General features: G+C 40.3%; 1 protein-coding gene across 1 annotated transcript in view; it reads left to right on the plus strand.

Moving 5' to 3' along the window:
* CREB5 (cAMP responsive element binding protein 5) overlaps positions 1–18,407 on the plus strand; it is a 170,520-nt gene that overhangs the window by 100,576 nt on the left and 51,537 nt on the right. The window contains exons 2-3 of the mRNA XM_026080454.1: positions 1,699–1,825; positions 4,053–4,163. Of these exons, the coding sequence (XP_025936239.1) occupies positions 1,699–1,825; positions 4,053–4,163 (238 nt within the window). The remainder of the gene's footprint in view (positions 1–1,698; positions 1,826–4,052; positions 4,164–18,407) is intronic.

An 18,407-nucleotide genomic window follows, 5' to 3' on the forward strand; every position in this document is an offset into this window, starting at 1 on the left:
TGCAGAGAGGAGAGTTGCAGGATTGAAAACCGAGGGATGGGAAATACTGAGGAGCTTTGGGGAAATGGGGATTAGGAGGTTTGAACTCTGGGCAGGAGAGGATGGTACTTCTAGGTCAGAAGAAGCTGCTGTTGCCATGAGACAGACATCTCTTGTTTTGGGAGCCTGGGCACAGTGTTTTCCATCCTGGATTTCTGTGAATCCCACTGCTCAGAGGCCTTTGGCCTCTTCTTTTTAGATAAATGGGAGTGAGGGCTAAAGTTAGAGAAGGGGTATGTATGTTCATGATTGCCAGCATTGCTTATAATTGGAGGGGCAAAATCCAGTGTCCCATCCCTTGGTGTACTGGTTGAGACCCAGCAGGAAAAGTGAACTGTCTTCCCCCTCCCAGCTCTGGGATTATGGCGGTGGTTCTCTGACCAGACCAGCCCAGTTCGGAGGCTTTAGTGGTTGGCTGTGGATTCGTCACTAAAGCAAAAGGTGCTTCTGCTAAGACTAAGAAGCAGCCCTGAAGTTTAGAGGCTCCACATGTCTTTAACTCTTTCCATGCCCCCCTGCAGAGGCTCTTCTAATAATCTTCCTGATACTAAAAGGCTCTTTTCATAATCTTCCTGATTATGTTCCCTCTTCCCAGTTCCTTCCCGTACCTCCAGGAGTATCTCTTGCCCAATAAACACTGTATTATACTGCAGAATGTACTGCTTTGTGAGACTTCAATGTGCCAGATTATACTGGCAATGTTTGTTGAGACACTGTATGTGAAAGCTGTCTTATTTTCCTGGTTTTTGAAAAGATAACACTTGTTTTATTTACCCCAAACTCCAAGCAATTCATACTTCCTTCAAAAACGTTTTTAAAAGAGGCTGATTAACTTAACTAACTCCCAAGAACACATTCTTAAAGACTGTTATCAGAGTAGTCCCAGCTTCTTTTAATCCATCAATGTTACGATTCTTCTTCTTTGTTAGTGGGCCTACTTTTTCTTTTCCCTGTGCTGCACTTAGAAAAATCCTTCTAAATCTTTTAAATTCCTTTTGCCAAAATAACTCTCTCTGCTTTTTATGGTCCTTACTATTTGCCTTTACAAGCCACTTAATCTGAATGTAATTTTGCTGATTTTCTTCCTTTTTTTCCCCCCATTTCCTGTGCTCCGTTGACATTCTAACAAGTAAAATTAGGACCCTCACTTTGGAATAAAGGCTTAGTTGAGTTTTACAGGAGAGAATATGAGTGGAGATAAAATGCTCATTTTAGAGTAGTTTATTTACAGGTAATAAAACTTCAAAATTAATTTAAGTATGCTTAATTTTCTGTCATCATCTGAAAAACTATCATCCAGATACTTTTTTCCCCCCAAGGGTAGAATTTACAGCAATGCACTGATGCAGCATGTCGGGAAAGTTTCCCACTCTGGCTGTAGAAATCTCTTACTGGCCACTGTACGATGCTGGGGTGCGTAGACTCAGAATGGCTGTTATGTTTGCATTCATGTTCTGTCATATGAAATATATTGGTGCTTTAACCAATAAATTGTAAAGGAAATGTGGTTCATCTGTTTCTTGAAAACTTTCTGTTCTACTGATTTATGCAGGAGAAGACAAATGCTGGATTGGCTTAACTGTGCCTGCCTGTCTAGAGTTGTCTGTGCCTACTTTTAGTCTCCCTAGTCCATGACAGCGCTCTTTCCTTTTTTCCTAGGCCTGTCCCAGGTTCTCTGTCTTCACTACTGCACCTACACAACCGACAAAGACAGCCTATGCCTGCCTCTATGCCTGGCACCCTGCCCAACCCTACCATGCCTGGATCCTCTGCTGTACTAATGCCTGTAAGTTTGGGGTGGTTTTTTTGGAGGGGAGTTGGGGAAGTCTGTTTGCTTGCTTGATTCAACCTATGCAGAGGTGAAAGTCTGCTGGAGTTTCTAAAAACAATCAAAGCATAAGGAGCTAAATAAAGTAGGGAAGCTAGACCTTTTTCTCTATTTCATCTTACACAAGAGTATTTCTGCTGCAATTAATGGAATGTTAATTAGTGTGAGAGTGATTTGAAGCAGTTTACAGGAGACTACAATTTCTGGTTCTCACTCTTGATCATGTAGGTGAGATCAGTATGTCTGCTGGAACAAAAAGATATTTTTGAAGTCAGCCTCAGAACATACTGGAAAAGTCATGTACCTAAATTATGCCAGCGAACTCTAAAAGTAATCTTCTTGCTTCTGGGAGATAATCAGCTAATAAGAAAGAAATGTGACTTACTTTGCAGGCCTGGTTACTTGTACTAAGATAGAATTTAGTCTGTCATGATCACTGCTCGTCTTCAACTCAAACTAATTTCTGCAGAGTTGGGAATATTCACCATCTTCTGGGTGACATAGAGAACTTTGCAATTGTAGCTTCAAATTATTGAATGTTTTTAACAACCCTGTCAATATAAAACATTTAGGCAGACAAGGGGTGGAGACGAGTAAGGGTGGCATGGGGAAGAGGGAACTGTGAAAGAAGAAKTTTTTGTGTCATTGCATGATGTTCATTTTGGAAGGCAACCTGAGAGCAACCAAACATGGCATGGAGGGAGGGACTGCTTGTTCTGGCTCAGCTGGAGCAAAGGGGGCATTCATGGCTCAGAAAATTCAGGTTTGGCTGCTCTCTAAGCAGTCATTAATAAGTTATTAATTAATAACTTACCAGTAAGGCTCTCCTGGAATATTGACCAGGAAGTTCAACTAAAAATATAAGAAATGTTGCTTTGGACAGTTTCTCTGGCATGACTCCCAAGGCAGCTGAAGGGGTGCAAACATCCTGCTTCAGTGCAGCTTCCTCCAAGCTCAGGGCCCAGGGTGCTGCTGGGGAGCCCCTTGGGCAGCTCTGCTTGCAGACAAGCACGTGTGCTCTGGCTGAGAGCGCCTGGAGACGTGAGCACAGAGGCAAGATGGACCCTATCACCTACAGCCGTCCTGACAGCAGCTCAGGCCCCCCAGCACTCCTGAAAGAGCTCTGGAGAAGACAGCTGTGGGAGCTGCTGCTGGTGCCACCACATGGTCCCACGGACGGGGCGAGGGGCCCGGCAGAGGCAGCCTCCTCTGCAGAGCCTGCAGGAGCTGGGTGCTGGGTCTTGCCTGAGGTGAGCAGTGGGACGTTTCCCACTTGCCCAGTCGCAGCAAACCTTGCTGGGTTTGTAGAGGGGTGGGAGTCACTGCCTGACCACGGGGCACACAAAGTAGCTCCCCTGCTTGGCAGAGCCCAGGAGGATCCTGGAGCTGCTGTCCTGCAGGGAGATAAGACTCAGGGGACTGGCCCGAAGCAAGGTGGGATACTCAGCTCCAGCTGAAAGCAGCACCATAACTCTACTTATCATCCTACCCTTCTGAGCAATGACTCGGGTGTAACAGTGCTTGTATCTTTTCAGAGAAAACACTACAAAAAAGTATTTTATCTAGTCCTCACTGCCATTAGGTTTTATTTCTAAATTTTTTCCCCAGCTCACTACGCAGTAAGTTAGCTTGCAGTAAGTGCTCTGAATAGCCAGAAGGGCTTCTGCTTTCCTTTTTGCTGTCTCAGCAGGACATGAAAGCTTCCCTAACGAGGCATATGGAAAACTCTTCTCAGTTGAGCAGTCCAAGTGGAGGAAAAAAAGCCACCTCATTTTCCATATACTCTAGATTGTAGATTTTTATTTATGTTTTTAACAAGCTAAGTTGGGCTGCACTAACAGGAGAAGCCACAACTTTATACAGTGATGCTTTTAAAACCACTTAACTCGGAGTGTTGTTATACTAAAAGGGAGAAAATCATCACAAAAAAGCGCAAACCTGGGTGGCTGATACATTTGTTTAGTAAAGAATCGTTTTCTTTATAATTGGCTGTGAGGTTTCAGGGACAATTCTGATGAAACACACACCTGTGTGCATACAGGCATGCAATTCATGAAACAGATTGTTATTTTTCCAGTCATGACTTAAAGAAATAAAGCTGAGTCCATTTAAATAGAAACTAAGAATAAATTATTGCAAATGTCTCTAGATGTGCTGAAACTATTTTTTCTCTTTCTCTTAAAAGATGGAGCGACAAATGTCAATGAACTCCAACATCATGGGAATGCAGGGACCAAACCTCAATAATCCGTGTGCTTCACCTCAAGTCCCCCCAATGCATTCAGAAGCCAAAATGGTAAAAAGAAACAATTCAAAAATTTATTTTGTTTTCTTATATTGCTCTTACATACTGGCTAGCCAGACAGTGGGGGWTGTAGCCAGACACTGCTTACTTCATTCTTAGTCATATTTTATACTCTTTTTAATATGCTGCTGTAAATTGCCTTTGTGTCAGTTTAGTCTATGAACTTTGAAGATGTTACCCATTCCAGCTGAATTCTCCGTGAGAAGAAACTGAATTAAAGAGTAGGCCCTCTGATCCATACTGTGTTTTATAGGATTTTTGGTGCAGATTCGTAGAATTTAAGCAAATGGTCTAGCTGGTTCTGTGATGGTATCTGTGCACTGCAACATGGCTTAAAAAAAATTTCTCAGTAAATAAACAGTGTAGTAAAAAGTATCTGAGGTGGAGGGAGAGTACATGGTCTCTGTTTTTTCCAGATGGGCGCATGGTGTGTCAGGGCAGTGCCAGTGTTAGAAAAGCAGACTGAATGACGCATATAAAACCAGGATATTTTCTTTTGCTTGAGTGCAACAAAGTTATTGCTGTCAAAAAAAAGTGTCAGAATCTGGATAAAAATAATTTACCAGTGAAATGTCGTAGTGCTTTTAAAGTTGTTGTATGTCTTACAAGGTCAAGGCTTCTGAAGCGTATGTATTGATACAGGATTAGCGTAGATAACTAAGTTACAAGTGTGTGTATGTAAGTTTCCCCCAGCTTTATATGTACTGTCACAGAGGTATTTGGTAGTAGTATCCTGGATCTGAGTTCATCAGTGTTGAAATTCTTATGCTTTTTCAGTTTCAGAGCTGCCATTTGCTGGCTAGTATAAATATGAGGGCAGCAGTTTGCAGTTTAACTCTGTAGGGTTTTTATCCTTTCAGGATCTCTCATCACAGTGGAAAACAGGAGTAACTTCACTGAACTGCTGTCGCTGGCATTATGCCAATGTAAAATTGTCATAAGTGAGAGAGTGAAACCAAGCCGACAAAGATTAAGCAACCACATGTTTTTATATATTTCTACTTTGCATGACTGGTACTGCTTTGAAGTTGTTGTCATCTGTCCTGAGGCAAATAAAAATCTTCTCGTCTATAGATACAGTGAACTTGTCTACAGATGTAGTGCATGCAAGAAACCCTTGGTTAGGAGCAGCAAAATATACAAGCTTATTCTATCTCTGTTTTCTTAGGTTGGATAGGTTGTGCCTTCACCTCACTGTTGGTTTGGGTTAGGCTGTTGACCCAACCTCTGTTAACACCCCATCTAAAACCACACTCTGTAAACAGGCAGCCAGTTGGCCAGGAGAATGGCAATAGCCAAAAATGCTGCCTCCCTCAGCCAAGGAAAACCTGTGGTCAAGAGTTCTCTCTCTGCCGCACCACACAGTAAGGGTGACAAGCCAAATGGCAACAGCGTCTGCAGCAGAGCTTGTTAAAAGCTTTCTGGAAGAGACTAGTGTTTTTTCAACTAGAGCAAGGCTGAGCCAAACTAAATACTACTTGGCTAAATAAATCCAAAACTGGCATCTGTTTTGGGGACTAAAGGTTCTGCAGTTTATTCCCCCCACACTTTTTTTTTACTGGAAGTGTGAGGCTACTTAAAAACAAGATTAAATTATTGGTGCATATGGTGAGAATTCTGTGCTTTAATATCTGAAACTGTACATTAATGCAAATTACTTTATAATATGGATAAGAGATTTTGTCCTCAAACCTAACATATAAAGGTATCGCCCTTTCAGACATAAATTGCTATCAGTTCCAAAACAAAGTAGAGTGAACAAACAGCTCCTTTGCTTCTAAGGGGATTTCTGCCACTCTTCAAGGAGTGGAAAAAAAATCACACATATTAACTCTTATGAGTAAGAGGCATCATTCAGAGCTCCAGGAACTTCCTTCTTTTCAAATGCATTTTTTAAAATATTCTATAGTGTAGTTTTATATTTTATTTCTGTTTGAACACACAAATAATATAAAAAGCCACTTTATTTAGCCAGTTTATTAACACTACACTGCATGAATAAAAAAGCAAAAAAAGTAGGAAATATTCAGAGCAAAATTATTTCTTATATCTAAGTTCATGGATTTTAAACATGAATCATCTGTATTACAGTCACGTTGTTTGTTCTTATTGTTAACTAGTGCAYTTAGCTTTGTGCTCAAAGCATGAAACTTTGCATGCTCTGGTGAGTTTAAAAAAAAAAAGTAAAAATGAAGGTGCTTAGTACCTTACCGGATTGAGCCCTGCATTAGGAAGGAATTTCAGATTTCTTCAGATTCTGCTAATGCTATTACTGATGGTGGATCCAGTACTGCATGTGTTCTCTTCRGCTGGCAGCGCTTTGTGAGGTATATATGTGTTGAACACTAGACAGAAGTCATCTAAGCTGCTGGCAGTTAATGACGGCAGTAACTGGAGAAGTTTGGGGGACTTTGGACCTGATTCATCTGCCATCCGAATCCATGGCAGATGGACCAGCATTTTCTTTGCGCCTACATGAAAGAATGCAGGACAGACTTCTCTAGATGTGAGACCCAGATGTGGTACCAAATCCTTCTGGCCTTATGCACATGAAATTATGCACCTGAGCAGTGCAAGCATGATTTGGTATGCAGCAGTCGAAACCCATCTGGTGACCCATGTGACCTACTTTGCTTCTGTAAAATAAATATGAATAAATAATATCACTGTGGATATTGTGTGATGGCAGGTTTTTCAGAGAGAGCAGGCAGACGGGAAAAGTTTCACCCCCTTGATTGGTCTGTAAGCAGTTTGTAGCAGGAAATGGAAGCAAGTTCATATATATATGCACATACATATACGCACACATACACACATAGAATATGTATTGCATTAATATTATGGTTTTATAATATGCAAATAATTTTGTTTATATTTTATTTTATATATATCATATTCATATATAATATATATTATATATATCTAATATCTAATATATATAATATCTTATATATATATATTAGATTCAGAGCTGAGAGGATAAAACCTTTATGTTGCCCACCAAAAACGCACATTGATTTTATATTAAAATATATTGCATTGAAAAGTGGAGGAAACATATACCTTTAAATGTACATGGTAAAAAGAGGCAGAATAGTGCATGTAGCATATTAACATGTGGTTCAATAGGCTGAGACTATTATGAACTTGGAATTGTCGCCTGTGTCTTTGCCTTAATACTCAGCTTACGTACAGTTTGGTTTGCAGTTTCGGAACATTCAGGTTCTTTTAACTGGAAGTGCAATACCATGTGGGTTACCTGGAAGGTTAACTGGAAGCCCTGGAAGGCTGGGTACCGCAGTTCTTTCCAGCAGAGCTGGTGCTTCTCTATCTGCCTTTCACAAAGCACTGATCTGTAGCTATATAGGTTTATAGAATACACACCCACAATATTTTGTGCACTCTGAAAGGCGGTATCAAAAGCCAGCTGGCAATGAAAATAACCTGACTGAAAAATGCAAGTTTCAATTTGAACTGTTAATTTTTTTTTTCCTTTTTTCTCCCTTCCTGTCAGATATGTAGTTTTATGAAATTTAAATAAAACGTAATATGTGTGCCTTGGCTTTGCCTGCCTTCCTGACAGAATCTGTATGACTCAAAAAAAAATTGCCATTTTCATAAGTATATCGAGTTAGGTGATATTGTTTGTGCCCTGTGTGCATTTCTAGTATGAACAGTAATGATAAGAAAATTAATGTGAAAATGTGTATCAGATGTAAGAGTGAAAACGTATAGGGAAGGAAAAATAATAAACCAGTAACGAGTATGTTCCTAATTATAACGGTAAAATTGTCCATATTGCTCGAACCTTAAAATTTACCTTAAAATGCTGGACAGGTTTGGAGGAGGAGGAAGATGAAACAACTTGTGGCTAGCCAGTTGTCATCAGAACTACTTTTTGTTCTAATTAATGAGAGGTAAGGAAGGGTCCAGATCCTGCTGGTGGCTTTGAAATTCCCGGTGCAAGTGTCAGTCAGCCCAGAATGCTAGGACTGATTCAAGGGACCTGTGCGTATTTCGTACAGCTGTCAAATACATAATGTTCTCCTTCTTCATGAACGTAAAATGCCGACTAAATCGAAATGGCTCAGCCACAAAGGTGGTCAGCTTTCATCTCAAGTAGGTTGGTTTATTTTTTTGGGTGGAGTCTTCTGCTGCTTCATATGTTACAAGTAACTTCTGTTTCCCTGCCCGAGAATTGTGGTGGTGCAACTGATGTAAAGGGAGAAAATACTGGCGTTTGCTCTTACTCCAGGAGTTTACTCTCCTGCCCCAGTCTGATATTCATTTGAGTCATTTTAGCAGCTGTTGAATGTGGAAACAAGAGCTCCGTTATAATAGCGGTGGCATCTTGGGACAACTCGCAGCCTTGGAGACTGCCTGGAACGGAAATTCAGCTGGTTACAAATCCTGGGCCCAGATCGGCAAGCTTTCGATATTGATTTCAGATGGGAGACTCTGACGCGGGGAGCACAGGCAGGATCAGAGCCACTAAAGTTCTAGGTTTACCTACTTAGCGTTTCATGACTGAAAATATGTTGTTAAATATAATAAATGATCTGAAGTCAGTGCTTTTATATTGAACCAACTGGGAAAAGAATCAGTTTAATAGAGCAATACACATCCCTTCAGGGCCAGAAGACTTTTTTTAGCACAGATTCTGCACTACTGAGCAAAAGAAAAATGTCTCAGCTCTGTGGAGCTTTCAACAGCAATTCCTCATATTATCCTTCACAATAAAGCAATGAAAGCAGTGTGAAGAAAAAAAAAGTGCAAAATGAAGCCTTACAATTTAAAACAAGAAGAGTTGAGACAAAATTCCTTGTATCAGTAACTGAGAAATGTTTTTAAGGAATAGTTTTTTAAATAATTAAAAGTTACGGAGCTTCTACCACTATTGACAAAATTCACTGTTCTGAAATTGTGTCTTCTGTTATATTTGCGCTTATGTTTGAAAGTCCCCAAAACCAACATTTCGGTATGCTCCTGATCTGCACTTTAAAATCCTCCCCAGGCAGTAGCTTTGCCTGTAGACATTATGCCTTGCTGTGGATTAAGGTATTAATGTTATGGGTGAAGCTAATCATATTTTGTTTTGTTTGCTGAAACAGGACCTTGTCCCCGTCATGCCTAAATGCTGGATTATGAACTAAACTCAGTAGAAACTAATTCTTCTCAAGCTGTCAGTGGCTGAATAAGTGAAATAGAGAAGAGAGCCTGTTCAGTTAGTCATAGCTGCTGTGAATATGTGTTGAATATTTGATCTTGCTTCTACCAAGCGCATACAAATTGCTTTGCTTGTTGCAGCCACAAGTTGTAACAATTCCTTGCATTTTTCTTTCTTTGTGTCACTTTATCCTGTGGTGATCTTATCAGCACTATTTCCCTAGAAGAGCTTGCATTTTTATTATTTTGTTTGCCTTTATTCAGCTGGGTGTTAAAATGACCTCGCTCTCTCCCCCGCCCAACAGCCTTCACCAACTGTCCACCCTTTCTCTCTCTTGCTGCTTCTCCACCACCCTCTTTATTCTCACAGGGTTTACTTTCTTGGTAGATTTGTTTCTCTTACTCCTTTTTCCTCCAGTGTCCACCCTGATTTTGTAACCATAGCAGTAAGTGAAATACAATCCTAATATTTGCTTGCTGCAGCTATCATCTAGCCCAACACATGAACTGTTGGATCTGGGTTTTGTGCATTTATTATAAGGTTTTAAAACTTAGGTCAGATGCATCTGTGTATGTGAGGGTGACTTGGTGCTAAGCTGCCTCTTTCAGAAAAGCTTTTGTTTCTGTAAACTTGTGTGTCAGTGTGCACTGGTGCAAGTAAAAGCAAGTCCTGATGGTAGTGCAGCCAGGGAAAAAGGAAATTATAAAAATAAAAACACAGTTGTGTTACAGGGAAATTCTGCTTCACATAGATAGATTGCAGTCTTTTGCTTGGAGTTTGTACAGCTTTCACTTTCCAAGATTTTTGCAAGAGCCATGAATAGTGGGAGCTGTTTTGCACTTAAGGCTGCTGTGCTTAACTTTGACATTTGCTTGGGATGCACAAGTGCATCTCGTCACAAACATGGGCTCTGGGCCGGACGGGATGGTATTACACACTTTACCAGCTTCATGTTTTCACCACTGAGGACACAAGAGCTGGAAGTAAAATTTCATGACAGTAAATCTCTTCTTTATAGACAAGCTTAAAAGGCCTTTTCTCAAGTCTGTGCAGTTGCTAATGAAGCAGTTGATTAATTATGATAATATTCCTGTGAGATAAATATTTTTAGACTATTGAAGAATTGAGACAGAAAAGCAAAATGACTTGCTAGAGGCCACACAGTTTGTCAGTGGAAGAACTGAAATGAACACAGCAGCGTCTCTGATTTCTAGTTCCAGACCTCATAACTTCTCTCTCAGTGGAATTTATGTATATATAATTAATATAAGCTAATACTAATTATTAAATTGATAATATTAATATAATTATCAAAATGTAGTATGTTTTTTCAGGACATACTGAAAAAATGAGGGAGCTCTGAGCTTCTTATTTAGCCACATTTAGAATAGGTGCACACTCAAGTTTAGGATTGAAATCCAAATGAAAGCGACGGTTTGTATTTGGATTTAATGCCCCTGAAATCTCCTGAACTTTACTGAAGAGATTTTGGCTCAAAATGACAAAAATTAACTGATCTTTTGAGACTTCTGTCATCTGAGATGATGGAAGTCTTGTGAGATCAGCTTCGCTGGCACTGTGGCTTTCACAGAAATCTCAGGAGAGCACTTACTTTCACATGTCAACCACATCCAAACCAGGACTAATGAGTACCCCTGTAGAGCTCATTTGAAGATCATAGGCATATTTGAAATACTGCTACAAGCTGTGTTCAGTTTGAGGAAATGCTCACAGCATTTGTTGTTTTGCTTCTGTCAAATATGGCCAGTGACACTTCTCAGCAGCGAGAGGGTTACATACTGTCTTCCAGATGTTCATTAGTGCAACTTTTCTATTTATGTTCGGAGAGTAATCAAGGAGGTAATTTAAAAAACTGGGACAGACTAGGTCTCCCACCCTGGAAACACTTATGTAGCAAACTTAGCTCCACGTGCTGTTTTTACTAGCAAATCGTTGACCTGTAATGTTTATCTGAATTTTTAGGGTATGAAATGCCATGAATAATCTTCTTGAATGTGCTCTGTAGGCAGACGGCACAGGGTGTCGTCTAGCAGGTTGTCCCCTCTGCGTTTTGTATCCCACCTCTACTACAACTCCTGCATAGTCTAGCTTACGGGGGGCCTGATAGGATCACAGCAGGCTGCTTGGCCCCTTTACTGTCCTTAGGGCATTTTACTCGTGTGCTGGGACTGACTGCAATTTCTCCGAAAATGTGAGTGTCTCCAAGTCACTCCGCTTTAGATAAGTTACTCCATTCTAGGTGTTTTATGTTACAAAAAAGATAGCAAAACACTAGATATAACTGCAACAGTTTTCCATTAGTATTGCAGAGGCATGGGGAACGTGGGCTTTGACCAGCTGAATGATGAACTTTAAAGATTTGTCTAACAGGCTTTAAGTCTTTTAGGGATAGAATTTGATTTATGTAAATCTTCCTTCTTTTATTCATGGATGTGAAATTTCTTCTCTTGCTTTATATATTGAAGTCACACTGAAACTAACTCATTACTGTATTGAAAAATATTCAAAAAATGTTATTTTAAGATAGCATCCAATAGTTCATTTAATAACATTATCGGTGTGGAAGTAGTTCAATTTAGGACTGCTACCTTCATTATATCACATTTTCACTCATGAATGCTTGGCTTTAAAATTATGTTGTATTAAAAATAAGCATTTGCAAAATTAAAAAACAGCAGCTAGGATTCCCATAGTTTTATTTTTCAATCCATTGGAAATGATTTAAAATGAAATAAGCACCTTTTCCCTGCAGCTCAAGTACTACTTTTCTCTCTTCTGTCTTTTCTTCTCTGACAGAAAAACAGAGCCTGACTTGTCTGTTTTCGTTTTCCAAAATGAGTGTTCAGAAAGGAAACAAGCACCATAAGCAGCTTCAGTGAGACTTTTGCATTCCTCTGGTTTTAAAAAATAGAGGCAATGTTATTGGTATAGTCAAAGAATACTTTTAAAATGTAGTCCTGATCCTCAACTGCTCTAAACCAGTGTAAGCACATTGACTTCAAAGAAACTGTGTGKTTTTTGCATCAACTGAGGACCCAGTTTATGCTTTTTAATCTCAAAATTTTCCTTTAAGCAAACTCTGTCCCTCCTACAGTTTGATACTGCCAGTTGAGCATTTTGTTGGTTTTGGCTTTTGGTTTTAATGTTATTCTTTTATTTAGAATACAATACATATTTGTCTCTTCTTTTTGCACACTGGTGTTTTGCCAACTCTTCCAGCATTTTGTATGAACTTTTTCTGACTTAATTTTTCAGCTTTGCTTCCTACAGGTGGTTATTACATAATATTTAAAGATAAATTACTTTGTACAATCCCCCAAATAATATCAGGAGATTTGATAATTGATTTGTCATGCCAAGCAATCACAGGGAGTTTTTGACTCTCAAATATCAGTCAGCGACAGGTATTGGTATCTGTCCCTAGTGATTCATATCCAAAAATTGCCAGATATTTCTTTGAAACTGATGGATGATTCATGGTGTTATATTTAGGCCACATTATTCTGGAATGTTTAAATTAGACTAAAAGCCACCTCTGAGTATATATGTGCAAACATAGAATACATTTTTAGTTTCCCATCTGGAAATACATATAAAGTCCAGTGCTGTTTTCAAGTTGCAAGAAATATTGTTATATTTTTATTATGGTATTTCAGTTCACACTCTTACTAATATGAAAAGTTTAGTAATGGCGTATCCTCAATACTGCCCTCAAATGCCAAGGTTATGCATGGAGTCCAATGGGATCTAGCAAATGTTTTAACTTTTATTAAAGCCTAAAGCTCAAAATAGACTTTACTAGACCTGTACAAATTATTTTAAATTATGTAAATATTTTTAATATGTCTGGCTTCTGACAGAACGCTACTATATACCAAAGTATGGCATTTGTCTTACTGTGCCAACTTCTTGCTTTCCTTTTTTTTTCTCTCCCCAAAATACCTAGCATCATTACTGGATTTGACTAGAGCCTGCTTTATGTGCTGCTTGTGGTTCAGGGGAAATATATGGGAAGAGGATAGGCTGTGATCCCCTACTGTTAACAGATGTTCTTTAGGATGAGGTTAAGCATGAGCTTTGTTTTGGCTGCCAACATCGCAGCCAGGACATACCCAGGATAAGGGTGTGTGAAGCCCTGATCTGCTTTCAGTCTGATAGATGTGTACAGCTGCTCTGAAGTCTGCTGTGGGTGTATGTGTGTGTGTGTGCGCGCATGCACGTCAGAGAAAATAATGTATTAGAGTTTCGGTTGCAGACATTCATCTAACTTCATTGCTGGAGTGAACATTCATCTAGGAATTCTCTTAACTAAAAAATTCTGCCAAAGCCTTAGTATCTGGATGCGTATGAAATCTGGATGCTCTGAACACTTCATTTAAACAAGAGGCAGTGGCAGGAGATTTGAAGAGCTCCACTCTTAAACTCTGTTGGTCAAATGTCTGCATGTGTGTGTATGGGTTTTTTTTCTTTTCCAAGTTTTCTTTTTTCTTCTTCATTCCATGCATTTTTGCTGTGCATGCATGATCTCATCTATGCCTATCTGGCTAAATTTGCCCATCTATTTATTTGTGCATTATCTTATCTTTTGTAAAGAAACCACTTACTGTTCCTGAAATACTTCAGAATGCCGAGGATCAATAAATAACTGAAAATCCATGTTTATTACACCAAAATCAGTTACTAACATCTATTTAGGATGACTATCATTTGCACGAATAATGGAAAATTTATTCTGCTACATCAATTTGCAGAGGGCTGGCTGTCTTCTAAATGATGTTAGTGGTGGATTAGTTTGATTGGAAACTTGATCCAAGCAATGTTTGAATTAGTTGAATAAAGGGTTCCCAGAGGGAATCTAGAGTTTATGCAAAAACTGGTATATAACTAGATCACTGCTGAGCATTAATATAGGAATGAATTTCCCTTGGTGAAATTTGTAGTTATGGGGCTCTCCAATGATACCAAATTTTTGGCAAACAAGGTAGATTGATCCCATTTTAAAGATTTTAGAAAGTAAGCACTTCTCTCTCTACAATACTTAAAAGTCAAGATGTGGTTACTCTAGTCTCAGTAAAGCTGGTAAATGTGAAGCTAGTTTAATATCCCCTACAAAAGCCCAGTTAAAGTAGCTGTGACTTGGAGTATCTGTCCAGCAGGTACTCCCCTCCCAGGGCAGCCCTATGGCTTCCAACCACCACAACCTGGGCAGTGACCAGCTCGATGAAGTAGCCATTAACTCACTTTACTAGTCCATGTCTTTGGCTTATCCCTTCCACAGTGAAAACAGAGACTGTGAACATACATTTCTCTGGGGCATGTAAGATCTTTCTGCAGGGATTTTTAGGGTCTCAAGCTGAAGTGAAGCTCTCTTGACTTGGGTCTGTGAGGGGGATGATGAGTAACCAGGTTTAAGTCCTGGATGTCTTTAACCAGAGATGCCATAGGTCATGCTGAGGGCTGCACTTCCCAAGGCATCTTTTCTCAAAAATACACCACCGGCCTCCTGGCTGAGACAGGACAGGTGACATCATGATGTGCACCTGGTTGGGAAATGTCATTTGCCTGAAGTCGCAGGCTGTCTGCTGTTTGATTGCTGTCCTGTTTCTCCGTGGGATCTTAACATCATGGTTGATATCCATGAAACACTAACGATCACAGCAAGTGGTCTGGGAGCCCCCTCGCAGGAGTCTACGCAAAAGGCAAGGAGAGGAGCCCAGCGGGCAGGGGGCTCCCATCCAGGCTCCAGGTGCTCCTGAGGTCGATACTGGGCAGCCATGTCCCAGACAGGGAGAGTGAGGGTCTGCAGTCCTGAGGCTCCTGAAGTTACAGAGTGAGCGTGCCCTCTCTGCAGGGTGTAAGGCAGGACCTTGGACCTTCCGCTGGGCTGTTCTTTGTGAAACACTGAGAGAGCCCGGTTCGAACTGGCAGACTAGTCCTGCCCCTTCCCCAGCCCTGGAGAAGGGCAGGCGCTGGTGTTGGACAATTTTCTCTGGGAATATGTGCAGAAAAGCTTGTAGTGTATCTGTGCCTCTATGGCAGTGCCGCCTCTTTGAAAAAAAAAAAAGCAAAACACACAAAACAATCCCCCAAGCCCCTCTCCAGCTCATTTGCACACCCCGTAGGTAATATTAGCATGGTATCAGTGCATACTATACCTGTCCGTTTGAATCTCCACGCGCCATTTGAAGTATCTCCCGTAATAAATTATGTACTTAAAGGAGCAATAGCAATAGCTGAGATTCTTGAGACGAGAAGAGTCACATTACAGAAGTACCAAAAAGGCTGATTAAAATTAAATTGTAGCAGACAACAGTTGTGTTACAAAGGAAGGCTCTATTACAGCCAAGTCACTTTCTTAGCTAACCTCTGACTTATTTATTTCTCCTGCATGCTGCAGTCTGCATACTCTTTCTGGTTGTAATGAGCATTAATTGATTAGCTGGATCTATGAAGAACTTGAGCACTCGTAAGTACTATCCCAGTGGGTACACAGCTAAATAGTTTATGAGGTAATTAGTATTTTAATGCCTTTTCTAATGAGCCTTTTCAGTAATGAAATCTCCTGAGAACATTATTAGTTCATATATATTTTTCAGACACAACAAAAGGTAAGCTAATGCTATTAAGAGATTTTAAAGCTAGTTTATAAAATGGTTTTTAGTAACTTATTTTTGAATGCTTGCCTTCATTCATTTTGCTTTATTAAAAAAACCGCCATCTTAATTTTTCACACTGCTCCGTCTCTTGCACTCCTCTCTCCTGACAGAATTCTTATAATATACTGCAATTTCAAATAATTGGGATAATTTCTGAGTCTGCTACCCGATCTCCTAAGCTCAGCTGTAAGTAAATAATACCATACTGTTCTGAGCGTGTTGTTTCAGATGTGTTCTCATCCTGGAAAAAAAAACAACTCTGTGCCTGGCTGCACAGTTCCTTGGATTTATGACTGTGTCAAGTTTGAAAGAATGACCAACCTCTACAAAGCTTTTCAATGTCAAGCTGAGCTCTATTCTGGAGGCCAGAAAACAGCACAGAGCTTGCAATCATACAAGCAGTCTTACTTAACCTTCTTCTTCAGGTTCACTGGCTGTACACTGTTTTACTCAGGATTAACCCACAGTTTGAGGGACAAGTGCTGTGTCTTGTGTTCTGTTTCTCTAGTACCTAAAATGAGATGGCTTCGGAGAGCTTTGCTGGGAAGAGTTTTCCAGTGTGTCAATGGCTTATTTCATAGTCAGCCACAGGGACAGTACTTCTTGCTTTTTACTCTCTGGAGATCGTGAGGTGTCAGTAGCTTTTTTTATTCTTACGTATTAGGTCTCACTTCTTCCAGGTGGGAAATGCAGTCTTGTCCTGAGTGGGACTACGGCAGCAGTTTAACAGCACATAGCAATGCTGTGAAATGGCCCGGGCCATAGAAGGAAGCATGTATGTTTTGGAAACCTGCTTCACAAATTAGTTTTACATAGTTTAGGTGATGTATGCCTTAAAATACTTTGGAAACTTTATTTTAAGGTAGAGATGTGCAAATCTTATTTGACACTAGAAACTGTAACAGTAAAACTGTAAGAAATTCCCATATACAGATCTCATTATGTAATGTAAGATGTAATGGGTCTAATTCATCCTTGGGGTATCTTTAATGGTGTCAGCACAATTTTGCAGAGGATGGATTTGGCCTAGGGACATCAATACTATAAAACCTTGCTGTCTTCCACTGGTATTTCTCTCTCTGTCTCCAAAGCTTTCCAGAGATATGTATCACTGTGATATATTAACATCCTAGTACTTTTCGATGACTCTAACTTATTATTAGCATGTGTATTATTTTCTTCAAGTGAATATGAAGGGTGAGATTTTCAGTTAGGGTACTGTGAAAGTCCCCTTCCAACACATAGAAGTAATGTTGTTTGACGTCATATATTTGACCTTGCTTGCAATACCATGAAGAATTAGCAACGCTTAGGAGATGAAGAACGCCCAGCGCTGACCACTGCTTTCCACATTGCCTGCCATCTCCACACCCTCTTGCAGCATGAGGCCAGAGGGCCAGACAGCACTGGAGAGGCTAACGATTTCTTTGTCTACTAATAACAGCACCCGCAGAGCCTCAGGTTTATCATGCTCGCCCGTATGACGACAGAGTTTGACCAGCCAAAGCTGTACCCATAGCTGAGATTTGGTAACTCTTTGTGTCCCCATTCCCGGTCCGTTACAGTGTAGAATAGATCAGGCTTGAGTGCGTTGCCTTTGGAGGTCAGTCAGCCACTCCTGCTGCTCTGAGACCCTCTCCCAGGTTAGCAATCCCAGAAGCTGGGCCCATGCCACCACCCGGAGCAGGAAGTTCAAGAGAAGGTGCACGTCAGGTTACCAGCCTGACCAGCCCAGTACAGGAAAAATATCCTGAGGGAAATATTTTGTTTTCCTTGCTGGAAACTTCATAGAGGGTGTTTCTGTTCTATATTCAGAGTCTTCCTTATGGGAGAAATGACCCGTAAGTTGTCTGAGAGTGGGAGCTCTGAACTGTTTTTCTCTGATGGCCTTTGAACATTGCTAGAGCCATCTTTGAACACTAATGAAGCACAGTCAGAATTAAATGGGGGGAACCAGTTGCCAGATCCTGCTTTTGTTTTTGCTAATAATTCTTTTAAACTTGAAATGGACTGGAGTGGTTTTGCTTACTTTTTCAGAGACTCTGCATTTTTGTTTGTCCCTCCTGAGTCGTCACCCATCTTTGCCACGACTTTGTTGTGTCTGGCAAAAGGTATATTACTGATACAATGTGGAGTGCCCAAAGTCTTACTATCAACATCATGGGGCTTGTGTTCATCCCCAGCTCATATTGCACCTTCTCTTGTTCCTGGCCAGGTCCATTCTCTGTGCTCCCTACTAAGAGTGTGTAAACCCTGAGCAGGCATTGACACCTCATTTGCTTAAAGATTCGGCTTTCTGGACTTCTGATGTGCTTCGAGCAGGCCTTTTACTTTTTGCTGTAATGTGTGTGTGTATGCATATGTACAGTCTCTTCAGTGACTGCTAGAAGA

The sequence above is a fragment of the Apteryx rowi genome, unplaced genomic scaffold (assembly GCF_003343035.1).
Source record: "Apteryx rowi isolate R43461 unplaced genomic scaffold, aptRow1 scaffold_520, whole genome shotgun sequence".
NCBI lineage: Eukaryota > Metazoa > Chordata > Aves > Apterygiformes > Apterygidae > Apteryx > Apteryx rowi.